The sequence below is a fragment of the Armigeres subalbatus genome, chromosome 3 (assembly GCF_024139115.2).
Source record: "Armigeres subalbatus isolate Guangzhou_Male chromosome 3, GZ_Asu_2, whole genome shotgun sequence".
NCBI lineage: Eukaryota > Metazoa > Arthropoda > Insecta > Diptera > Culicidae > Armigeres > Armigeres subalbatus.
The window spans coordinates 53,862,926-53,876,221 of record NC_085141.1 but is presented as its reverse complement, the minus strand read 5'-3'; the positions used below and the strand labels follow the sequence as shown (position 1 = coordinate 53,876,221).

The 13,296-nt window shown below is 42.4% G+C and overlaps 1 protein-coding gene across 4 annotated transcripts in view; it reads left to right on the top strand.

Moving 5' to 3' along the window:
- The window catches only part of LOC134226667 (general transcription factor IIF subunit 1), a 95,207-nt gene that overhangs the window by 33,752 nt on the left and 48,159 nt on the right, over positions 1-13,296 (top strand). For 3 of the 4 annotated variants that reach the window (XM_062707586.1, XM_062707584.1, XM_062707583.1), the window contains exons 1-3: positions 6,198-6,442; positions 6,499-7,976; positions 8,116-8,322. In XM_062707586.1, coding sequence (XP_062563570.1) covers positions 6,428-6,442; positions 6,499-7,976; positions 8,116-8,322 — 1,700 coding nt within the window. In that variant the 5' untranslated portion in view covers positions 6,198-6,427. Of the gene's footprint in view, positions 1-6,197; positions 6,443-6,498; positions 7,977-8,115; positions 8,323-13,296 lie in introns of those variants that run through there. The other variant, XM_062707585.1, reaches the window with a different exon arrangement.

The window sequence follows — 13,296 nt, the reverse complement described above, 5'->3', positions numbered from 1 at the left end:
TTTCTTTTGAGGCAATATAACTCGCAAACGGATTGACCGATTTGCAAAATTTCCTTACTAATCGATTCGTCTAGGCTCCGCTGAATTTGTATATATAAAAAGCTGGAAAATTGAACGGAAAAAGCTGAAAAATTGTCAAAATGCATTGTTTTCACAAATTTTAAAGAAAATCATTGAGAAAAAAATTAAATCGATCTAGAACGCGACGACCAACCAAACGATTGACAGTTGGACCGATAAAAAACCCGAGCGAGATCGGGCAGGTTCGACTAGTCATAAATAAAAAATTATTACATTGGCAAACGCTGAAGGATTCCATTTGGAATTGTTGCATGATTGATCCCATTGGAAGTCGCTGAAGGATTTCTCTGGCAATCATTGGATAATTCCATTAGGAAACGCTGGATGATTCCTTTGCAAAACTCTGGAGGAATCTGTTGGAGAAACGGGAGGATTCTATTAAGGAACGCTGAATAATTATATTGGGGAACGCTGGAGGATTCCATTGAAGATACACTGTAGGATTCTATTGGGGGACACTGGAGGATCCCATTTGGAAATGCTGCATGATTCCATTACGAAACGCTGGAGGATTCCATTGGGAAACGCTGGAGGATTCTTTTAGCAATTGCTGGATGATTCCATTGGAAAACTCAGGGGGAAACGGAACGATTATATTGAGAAACGCCGAATGATTCTATTGGGAAACGCTGAAGGATTCCATTTTGAATGAATTAAATGCAGTGGCTGGTTTGCTACCCGCCACTACCAGCAACAGGCGCTATCGTATATGCGCAAACAGCAGCGTGGAGTTAACCGCCAGAAATGTGTATGGCGAAAGGCATCTAAGGCGGGTTTTCTCGAAACTAGGAACTTTTAATGAAAAACTATTTGGTACCAGTTATGTGGGAAGGTATCCGCTACTACCCCTACCAAATAGTTTTACGATGAAGGTGCCTAATTTCGAGAAATCGAGCCATGCCTTTCGCCATACTGATTTCAGAAAGTTAACTCCTTGTGTGCCCCTGTAAGGGTCTGTTCACAAATTACGTAACGCAAAAATCCGAGTTTTTGACCCCCTCCCTCCCCCTCGTAACAAAAAGTAACATTTTTGGTACCCCCTCCCTCCCCCATATAACGCGTAACTGAGAAAATTTTAAAACAATTTTTTTTCTTTCTCTGAAGCATGTGGGTTTTGGTATTTATTGAACACTGTTAGAATAGGAACGACATATGACTAAAACCAAGGATATCAAGAATGCAGCTAGTAAAAACGATAATAGAATTCAAATATTAGTTTAGCGGGACAATTCCGTCGAGAAATACAATATTCGCTTGGTGTTTTTACGCATAATTGTCCCGCTATGTGCTTGATTTTGGTAATGACTAAAACGATCACGGTAGAGCTTCAAATATTTTTTTCTTTAAAATATATTTTTTTTGCGTTATGCGTAACATTTGGTAGTACCCACCCCCTCCCCCACCTTTTAGTGTAACAAAGTATAACACAAGTTGGACCTCCCCCCTCCCCCCAAAAGCGTTACGTAATTTGTGAACAGACCCTAACTACCATCAAAGCAGGCAATTCATTGCTGCATGATTTCATTGAGAAACTCTGGAGGGTTCCGAAACACTGAAAGATTATATTGGGGAAAGCTGAAGGATTTCATTGACAATCGCTGGAAAATTACATTGGGAATTCCTGGTCTCCTGGATACTGGACGACTTTATCAGCTTTACCTGAAAGATTACATTGGGATTTGTTGGAATCAATTGGGAAACGATGGGGGATTTCACATTTCCATTTCCACATTTCACATTTCCATAGCTATGGGTTTATATATAGGAAATTGCTGGATTTCATTGGGACACACCAGAGGATCACTTAAAGATTTTTTGAGGATCTTATTTGAATTCTATTGTAATTCGCTGAAGAATTCCCGTTGGGAAAGAGTATATTATATACGGAATCCCTTAGGGGCTTCCTTCGCCTATTGCTAGACAAAGATACTAAACTACAAAGACAGAGCATGCCGAAGGCTGCTAGGTCCGAAAGTATCATCGAGTTAGACTCATAAAGACACATACACATTCATGTTTCGTGATGGGACGCAAGACACTGTAGCAGACCCCGTTTTAATCTGGTTCGACCGGTGTTTCGTCACTCTGACCAGGTTATCCAACGGATAGCTGTTGACCATGCCATTTGATCACTATTGACCGCTACTTGCTGACTAGCAAGGCAAGGAAATCCATACGTGGCATTCTTTGCTTAGGGCGGTATCCACTTTCAGGATGGTCATTAATCGCGAAAGATCGTTGAAATCGATTCTAGAAAAAAAAAGAGATCGATATGAAACATTGATTAAAATTTAATCTATTTCCACCAACACTTATCATGAGCACTTTCGGTTTTGCCAGCCGCGCTGATAAGCTCCCCTCATGCAAGAGCTCTAGATGTCTATAGGCACCATACGAATCACCGGATCTGCAAAATATCACGGAATCTGCCAGAACACCGACGGATTTGAGAACGCCTTCAGAAGAATCGAGACTTCCGGGCTGCGCCGAGAGCAGCAGCTTGGTTTTGTTTGTTTTGTTTTTACAAAATCTCGCCGCACTGAAAAAAAAACATCAAGGCGAGACATAAATTGATAAAAAAGTTTCATCCCGCCGAATCATTCTGAATCTTTTTGATTTTTTTTTAAATCTTTTCAGTGATTCGAGAAATGATTAAAGTGTCTTCCCCCCTGGTCATCCCTCTATTCCAAAAATCTGTAAAATACAGAATAATCTGTATATGTGGCAACCCTGACTGCAACGAGGTAGTGGTCGGATACAATATTCGCACTGCGTTAAGTGCGGACGTTCGTGATGTCGGAGAAGAATTTACCGTCGATTAGAACGTGGTCGATTTGGTTTTCCGTTTCTTGGTTAGGTGATCTCCATGTGGCCTTGTGGATACTTTTGCGGGGAAAGAAGGTGCTTTGGACTACCATTCCCGAGGAGGCTGCAAAGTTTATGCATCGTTGGCCGTTGTCATTCGATACGGTGTGCAGACTATCCGGTCCGATGACCGGTCTATACATTTCCTCCCTTCCTACTTGTGCGTTCATGTAACCGATGACGATTTTGACGTCCCGCAGTGGGCATCCACCGTATGTCTGCTTCGGCTGTGCGTAGAACGCTTCTTTCTCGTCGTCGGATCTCCTTTCGTGTGGGCAGTACACGTTGATGATGCTATAGTTGGAGAAACGGTCTTCAATCCTCAGCTTACACATCCTTGCGTTGATTGGCTGCCACCCAATCACACGATGGCGCATCTTACCCAGCACTACGAAGGCAATTCCCAGCTCGTTGGTGGTGCCACAGCTTTGGTAGAAGGTAGCCGCTCGATGCCCGCTTTTCCACACTTTCTGTCCTGTCCAGCAAATCTCCTTCAGCGCCACGACGTCGAAGTTGCGGGGATGTAATTCATCGTAGATTATTCTGTCGCAACCTGCGAAACCTAGCGACTTGCAGTTCCATGTTCCAAGCTTCCAATCGTTATCCTTTATTCGTCGCCTAGGTCTTTGCCGATTATATCGAGTCGCATTATCTCTTATATTGTTCGTAATGATTGGTTTTCCAGGCGGCTTATTGTGCCTGCGCCGTCGTGTCAGGGCTGTTTAGTGTCCCACCTAACACCAGGATTTGGGCTTGTGCGCTTTGAGCGGCACACGGTCGCTTTGGCGGAGCCTACTATCAAACCCCTCCACATCCTCCACAGGCAGGCACCACAACTCGCAGATGCCATGGGGAGGGATCGTCAAGCCCTTGGACATAGTCCCTGCCGAAGCATGATACGCATATTTCAAAATACATGTATTTTCCATAATCGAATTTCCTGAGTGTGATACACTACTAAACTATACTGTGATACACTACTAAAAATCCACACATATTCATTGGCAAAAATCCAAAACTTATGATGTATATCAGCGCACACATGACCATTCTCCACGCGAACTACTAATACAATATATATCCATATAAACTTTATGTGTGGTCTCGAATTAGCAATTATTTAATTAATGTGTGGTTCTATATCGATAGTATTAGCACAGACAAACAGACGTAACAGCTTGAACATTTTGCTGAAAAATCCATCGCTCAACTCCTCTGCCACCACCTTGCGAGCATGTTACACGAAACAATGTTTCGTATGACATTGTCACCAGAAGGCGCTAGAGTGAAATATCAAACTCGAAGGATTACGACGCTAGCGCCTCTAGTTGTGAAAGGCGTAATCAATCAAATTCAAATTGATCGTTGAAGCCATGGTCGATGGTAATTTCTCTAGTGTTACGTCTGTTTGTCTGTGGTATTAGGGTGAAGCTATTGCAAAAATTTATAACGGCGACACATATATCACAGACAAACAGACATAACACATTGAACATCCCAAGTAACCATAAGCATTAAAACGCTGCTTTAATTCAGCTTTATAACTGCACGTAATGCTGCCCGTTTAATGCTTATCAGCTTTCAGTGCAGATACAATGCTGATATAATGCCGGAAAAGGCGAATTAGCATGCTATTGTAATGCATAGATGAAAGCTCAATTGTTGCATTAGTGATGCTTATATAGGGCTGAAAGAGAAACGTCAGATTTTCTTCGCCCGTTTTTTTCGGGCGAATTTCTCGGGCGCTTTCGAAGAGCTTTTGCGGGCAGCTGATCAGCTGTCTATATTTAATAAACAACTGACGAATCACGACAAATGATACGGATTAGAAAATTCGGGAAAACAAAAAAAATCTAATTTACCATTATTTAGTGATTCCAGTTATTTATATTATTTAGAAAGTTATGCTGATGATATTGTTTTGTTTGTTTTGTAATTTTTTCATAGAATGTTCTACCTATGGGTCTCGAACCTGGAAGCATTGCACAGGTTCCACGAAGTAGTCCTCCTTTTGCTCTTTCGGCCACGGATGCGATTTCATGTCTTGCTGCCGAAAGGTATACTTAAACCATTATCTTTTATTTGCCGGTAGAAATTGAAGTAGTGGTTGTGATGCATTCATCCGAGAAAAGTCTCACTACTACATACAGAAGTTCCAACTGATTGTTCTGTCAAAATTTTCGACTGCATTAAACACTGCTTTTATTACGATTTTAATGCTAATGTAATGCTAATTTAATGTTAATAAACATTTTATCTTGCAGCATTAACGATGCTGATATAATGTTGAATAAGAGCTTCGAAACATTTGCAGGGCTGTTATAATGCTTTGAAGCATCATTGATGCTGATTTAAAGCCTAAAACTAATGCTTACGGTTACTTGGGATTCACTCATCAAAATCATCGTCGTGCAAACACTAACGACATCTGTTGTTTTCACGCAGTTGAACAAATCGCAAACCAGATGGCAGTACTGTGTAAACGTCAAACTCGAGCAAACCCGATGTGCGCGCCACGAGTGATCGATTGGCCAACTAATGATTATTTGAACTGACCAGTAAATCAGTGAACGATGAAAACTTCACAAGTGTTATGTCTGTTTGTCTGTGCATATATCTTATACAGATATTTTTGGCAGTTTAGGAACACCGTCGTGTGCCTTCTCCTTATTTTTACTTGGATTCGTCTATACTTCACTGAACACCATCAATGTGTGAAGGCTTCGGCTACCTGATGATGGTGTTGGTTTTGGTTTGCGTGGGGAGTGCTTTCAAATTCGGCAAATCAACGTTTGAATCTTTGTTTACAAAATCAAATATTGTGGATTTACTTAACCAATGGATTCGAAGGTCGGTTCACTTGCCTATTTCAAACGTCCCCTTCTCCAGCAAGGTTTACCAAACTCAATAAATGTTTGGTAGATTACCTTGTTTTTTTGCTCCTTGTCTATCAAAACAGATGTCAAAACATCGAAAAAGAAAGAGAAGTCCGAGGAAAACAGCGAAAAACACGTGGCAGACTTGTCAGTTTTGACAGATTTTACTATGAAGATGGGTGTGAAGGTGAAAACGGCGATTTCAACGACCGTTCAAGGAGCGACTATTTCGAACGGTCGGGTCCAATAGGGAAATCCACGTACAATAAGTCATTTTGAAAATTTGGTACTGGTTTGTTTGCGATGTTTTTAGAGCCCTATTATTGATTTCATGTTGTTATGTTATAAGTGTCATTCGATTCCGCTTTTATCTCCTGTTCGTTGCCATCAGTCGCGTCGGTATGAAGCAAAGCAACCAGCTGAGCTGGGAGGGAGTGCATTAGTGCAACGCAGCAGCAACAGTTCTGGTAGCGCATTTCGATAGAGAATCGCCTCCATTGCTATTTTGGTTTAACAGGTGAAAAGTTTGTAGTTTTCGGTGATTTTATAGTGATAAAATACGAAGACAATATTTGAAAAGTGGTTAATACTGTCTAGAAATTGCAATGAGTGGGTCATCGGTAAGTAATGGTGTATTTTTGCGTTGCAATGTTTCACGCAAACTTTCAACTTTCAGAGCCACCCATCCGGAAGTGGAGGTTCGGGAACCGGTGGTCCGCCGGTATCGGTACAGGAATTCACAATTCGGGTTCCAAAAAACCTCAAAAAGAAGTATCATGTTATGCGCTACAACGCGACGCTGAATGTGGACTTTACGCAGTGGCGTACGGTCAAAATGGAGCGAGAAAATAATTTAAAGGAGTTTAAGGGTTTGGACGAGGACATGCCCAAGTTCGGCGCAGGATCAGAATTCAATCGTGATTTAAGAGAGGAAGCTCGCCGTAAACGGTATGGCATTATTGCAAAGAAGTATAGACCGGATGCACAGCCTTGGATTCTGAAGGCTGGTGGCAAAAAGGATGGAAAGAAATTCCGGGGGATTAGGGAGGGAGGAGTTGGTGAGAATGCATCGTTTTATGTGTTCACGCACGCGCCAGATGGAGCCATCGAGGCGTATCCATTAAACGAGTGGTATAACTTCCAACCGATTCAGCGGTACAAAGCTCTGTCAGCGGAGGAAGCAGAGTTGGAATTTGGCCGTAGGAAGAGGACGATCAATTATTTCTCCTTGATGTTGAAGAAGCGTATGAAGAAGGATGATGACGTTCCGGAAGACTTAGAGGAAACCAAGGGAAAAAAGGGTGGAGTTGGGAAGGCTAAGGATTTGAAGATTAGCGATATGGACGAGTGGATCGACTCGGATGAGATGAGTTCATCAGACGATGATGATGGCGAAGGGAAGCCTAAGGAAAAGGATAGCGACGACGAGGCAGATAAAAAGGCTAAGAACAAAAAAGCATTGGCCGACAAGAAAAAGAAGAAACGGGATTTAGACGAGGAAGCATTTGAGGAGTCAGATGATGGTGACGAGGAAGGACGCGAACTGGATTACATTTCGGATTCGTCTGAGAGTGAATCGGAACCGGAAGCAAAGGCAAACAAAGAACTCCAGTCGGTGGCGGAGGAAGATGCTCTGCGAAAATTGCTCACATCGGACGAAGATTCCGATGATGAAGAGAAGAAATCTGATGAAGACGAGAACAAAAAAGACGAAGAGAAGAATGGTAAAACTAAAGACAAAGAAAAGGAAACGAAGGAGAAGGATTCCAAGGAATCAAAGAAGAAGAAGAAAGATAAGAAGAAAAAGAAGAAGGTAGAAGCCGATAAAAAGGAATCATCGAGCGGATCGAGCTCGGACAGTTCCGATTCGGACGGAGATAATAGTAACTCGAAGCACAAGAAGAAACGCAAGAAGGACAAAGAAGGAGTGGGCTCAAACCTGTCCAGTGCCAATAATTCACGTTCGGCATCGCCCAGCATGTCACAGTTGGAGGGCCATAAGCGGAAAATGGCTGGTTCCAACATGCCGATGGCTGATTTCACTGGATCGGACAATAGCAACAGTCCTCTGTCAACGCCGGCCAAGAAGGCTAAAATGGACTCCGCCCCGGCGCTGCCACCAACCTTCACGGGGCTTGTTAGCAACAGTAAAGAGTGAGTATTTTAATGGATAGTATTATCTAACACTTTGATATACGGGTTGAATAGGTTTTTAATGGCAATTCCAATAATTCCCGCCCATAACATCATCTAAATACAATTTGAGGTTTATTTTCAATTCTTCATCTTTCAGCGATTACGGCATTACAGAAGAAGCGGTTCGGCGCTACCTAATGCGCAAACCAATGACCACCACCGAACTACTGACCAAGTTCAAGAACAAGAAAACGGGTGTCTCGAGCGAGAAGCTTGTGGAAACGATGACGGCCATACTGAAGAAGATCAATCCCGTCAAGCAGACGATCCAGGGAAAAATGTATCTTAGCATCAAAGTTCCCAAGTAAGTGGGTTTTTATATTTATTTTTCTTTAGGGGTTTCATAAGATATATTGCTAGCGTAATTTAATTATTTAAAGTGCGATGATCATAATACAGAGACGAAACGTCGAATGAAAACTGAGGGCTAGTTACGTCCGAAAGCATATTCGAAATCCTTTTATTGGTGGTTGCTAATCGCATATTAAGATTAAAATAAGTACTTATGAGTAAACTAAACTAACTTAAAAACCAATTTGCATGTACGACACTTTCTTCACTGTTTTTAAATTTAAAACTCGATAGACGATTTTCGTAACACGATTTTTCAACTTTCCCGAAGACCATACCCGGATGGATCCATTTCGAAGGATTTTCCGCAGTGTCAGTGTGCGCTGTCGTAGTAGATGAGAAGGCATCGACGATGTTAGCGATTCATCATCGTCACTTATCGTTGATAGGGTTGTAGTTAAGCTTTCGTTTAAACTCGTCGATAGGATCTCTGATTGCTTTTTCAAGGTTCTGCCGCTGCTTTTTCGACGAAAGGATGCTAATAGGTGGTTCAATGGCACGAATGGTGGTCCTGGTTGATGTTTTTTCAGTCGAATTGGCCTTCGATGAAGAGATGATCGTTCAAAGACCGAACTGTGCTGCTCCATGATGTTTGATCGTGACTGTTGCTAATGAGTCTGGTTAAGCCCGTTAAGTAGGAATAGGAGATGTTTGCTACTTTAGTCGTTACCTGTTAGTAACACTGGATGAACGATCAGGTACGATAGGCACGCGATTGAGGTAGAAACTCATTTGATAATTGCCTACAAGGATAATGTGCAAAAACATGTGGCGACATCGAAGATTAGCTGTCATATTGTCTATAATAAAGACAAAACTGTCTCACATAGACAGAACATGTGGCAAAATTGGGACAGTTATGTACGTAAGGACATAAGGACGTGAAATATAGATATTTGTCAATGTAGTCGGTACGAAGTGTTGGAAAAGATAATACGATCATAACGGTTTTGTTGTCGAGGGGTAAAAAGTATGAAAATAAGCCTACATGAACTTACAAAGTCGATCCGTTTTAAAGATGGGTAGGGCCGGAACAAATATTAATTTCTTCTTCTGTCCCATTAAAATTTTGATAATAAAGAGGGTGAGAAATAGCAAAATATATCGAAAAACTCCAGTTTTCTTAAGAATTATCTACGAAAGTTCAAAATATTATTATTATCCAGCTTGGTGACCGTAATATTTTTCTGTGGGCGCTGTATATTCCTCCTGATCAAACCCGGGACGTTGAGTATGTTAATGCTTATTGTCAATCATTTTTTTCAATAATCAAAACGGCCAGCACAATCGACGAAATTATCGTGCTAGGGGACTCGCAAATCGCTTGGAAATCTTTACCCACCGGTTTTTTATTTCCGGACACTGAACATAGCACTTTCCACGCTGGTGCGGAGACTCTACTCAACAGCTACTGTTCCGCCACTTCATTACAAATGAATTCTGTCGTCAATGAAAACAACCGTATTTTGAACCTCAAGATCGTGCTCCGTCCGTAGTTCAGGCTCCTGCTCCTCTGGTAAAATCGGTTGCTCATCACCCTCCATTGCTTGTGACGATCGCTCATAATGCGGCGCATGATTTCAATGCTTCAGAAGTAACTGTTTCATACAATTTCTCAAGAGCCGATAATCGAAGTATCGATGAGTTATTGTCTTCATTAGATTGGGAGAGTATTTTGGAACAAGAGGACGTCGAAACTGCGACGCGAATTTTCTCAAATATTTTATTACGTTGTTGATCGACATGTTCCAAAGACTGTGAGAGATGTCTCTGGCAAACGACTTCATTACGCAAACTGAAATCAACTAAACGAGCTGCCCTGCGTAAGTTTACAAGGGACCGTACAGTATCGCTTAGAAATCATTGCGTCAGGCTCAATTACGAGTACAAGCGAGCCAATCAAAGATGTTTTTTCCAATACGAGCAAGATATAGCGAAAGGAGTCTGGGTTTCCGTCCTCGATGCACCTGAATAATGAAATAGCCACTTCCACCCAAGAAACGTGACGTCTATTCGCAGAGCAATTCTCCAGCGTATTTACAATGAAACTGTATACAGTTACTTCTAAGTCATAACCAAGCCACCCTTGCTGCTAGGAACGTGTCATTGCACAATGGTTCGAAGGCAGCCAAAACCTCAAAAATCGAAATTCGTATTTCGGTCGGAATTATATTTTTCTCATTTTATAGAATACTTAGGTGGTTCAAATTCAAAATTTGGAGAAGTTCTGTTGAGTTTTGACTTTGTAGGGTAAGACGATATAATATGCCCCCCTAAGGCAATTCTTTGATTACTTTTTACTTTTTAATGCAATTTATGCAAACTTTATGTTATTTGGTAGTCCAGGAAGTCGCAAATGCATTGCCCGTGAGTAGTCATATAAAAATATTACAGATAAAACGTAAGAAAGCTTTTTGAAAAATTAATTTAAAAAGTCGTGAAAAAAGTGCCTGGGCAATACGCCCCACCTCAACCAAAGACGTTTAATAGCCCTTCAATAGTATTTTATCAATCCCATAATAAAAAGGCTACAAATCCTTATGCGCTTGACATTAAAAAAACAACATAGGTCCATTCAAGCAGGTGTGAATTACATTTCAATATTTTCCATACAATTTGGAAGCAACTGCTGCAGGCTCGCTGCGCTTGTGTCCAGTTGGTAAGGGCATATCGTCCTGCCTACACTGGGGAGTTTTGGCCAGTGGAACATGTTTTCGAAAATCGTTACATTTTTGAAGATGGAAGCAATTTTGTATCATATTAACCACTTACTTACTTACTTATGGATCCTGTACACCTCCGGTGGTGCAAAGGGCCGACTTGAAAGATCTCCATCCTGAGCGTTGTCCGGCTATCGCTTTAACCTGTTGCCAGGTTAGATTTCGGTCGACTTCTTTTATTTCTTTATTGAGGCTTCGCCGCCATGAGCCTCTGGGTCTGCCTCTGCTGCGATGTCCCGCTGGGTTCCAGTCTAATGCTTGTTTACAGATTTCGTTTCCGCCCCTACGTAGAGTGTGGCCGACCCAGCCCCACTTCCGATCCCGAATTTCTGTTGCTATCGGCCTCTGGTGACAACGACGATGGAGCTCATTGTTTGAGATCCAGTTGTGAGGACACCAGGCTCGAATTATATACCGCAGGCATCTGTTAATGAACACCTGCAGCCGTTGAGTGTTCTCCACTGATACACACCATGTTTCGCTAGCGTATAACAGCACAGATTTCACGTTAGAGTTGAAAATTCGTATTTTGGTGCGTTCACTTATCTGCCTGTTTTTCCAGATATTTCTTAAACTCGCAAAGGCAGCCCTTGCTTTCTTTATCCGTGCGCCTATGTCGATCTTGGTACCGCCGTCTGACGCCATTTGGCTACCAAGATATTGGAAGCTTTCAACATTCTCCACTGGTTGCCCGGCTACTGTGAAACCGGAAAGAGTCATCGTGTTTACATCCAACGATTTGGTTTTGTTGACGTTGATGAATAAGCCTGCCGAGGAGGAGCGCTCGGCAAGGTCGTTGAGCTTACTCTGCATATCAGAGCGCCGTTGCGCGAGGAGTGCAACATCATCCGCCAATTCGAAGTCATTTAGGTGCTCCATGGTTATAGGCTGCCATAACAGCCCGCGGTTTGGTTCACGGTCAATCGCATCTACCAGAATCTCATCGATTACGATGAGGAACAATAACGTTGGTGATAGAATACATCCTTGCCTCACACCAGCTACGACCCGGATAGGTGTGCAGCACTCTACACGAAAAGGCCTCGTACTGTGCCTCGATGAGGCCGATGATTTTCTCAGGAACTCCCTTGCGTCTCAGGGCGCCCCACATATTCTCGTGATTGAGACGGTCGAAAGCTTTTTCGTAGTCAATGAATACCAAGTAAAGGGACTCTTGGAATTCGTTGGCCTGCTCCAGAATTATGCGGAGCGTGACAATATGGTCCACACAGGATCTTCCGGCACGGAATCCGGCTTGCTGTCGCCGGAGAGTCGCATCGATCTTCTCCTGAATCCGGACTAGGATAATTTGGCACAGAACTTTGAGAACGGTACACAGCAACATAATGCCTCGCCAGTTATCGCATACAGTCAGGTCACCCTTTTTGGGCACCTTCACTAAGATACCTTGCATCCAGTCGACCGGGAAAGCTGCGGTGTCCCAGATATTACGAAATAAACGATGCAGTAGTTGAGCGGATGTCGTGGGGTCAGCTTTGAGCATCTCGGCTGATATGCGGTCGACCCCTGCCCGAGCAGGAGCGACGACCTCGATAACAGAAATTGGTATGAACTAGCCTTGCATAAGAGGTAAAATACCAAAAAATAATACCAAAAATTTATATGCAGAATACTTGAGGCATAACATACTTAGGTATTTCAATACCAAACGAATAATAATTGGTTATGCTTTTGGTATTGAAATTCAATTTAATAACTGAGTATGTTATGGCTAAAGTATTCTCCATAAAAATTTTTGGTATTATTTTTTGGTATTTTACCTCTTATGCAGGGCTAGTTCATAACAGAGTATGGTATCAATAGCAGTATTAGGTATTATTGAGCCAATTTCTCCTGCTCGGGTGGGGCTTTATTCGATTTCATGCTTTGGATGGCTGTTTGAATCTCTAACAGTGATGGAGCTTCGGTATTGACGCGTGTTATATGTCGGATCCTAGGCTGATCATGCCGAGGTGGTGATGTCCTGGCGGGCACTTGAAAAAGTTGTTCGAAGTGCTCGAACCAACGTTTCAGCTGGTCAGTTGGGTCGGTCAATAACTAATCATTCGCGTCTTTCACAGGCATCGTTGCATTCATCTTTGTCCTGCTTAAGCGTCGTGAGATATCGTAGAGGAGGTGAATGTTCTCGCGCTCGCTTGTCCCGTCGACATGAGCGTTTTACTTCCTTCTCAAGAGCCGCGTATCAT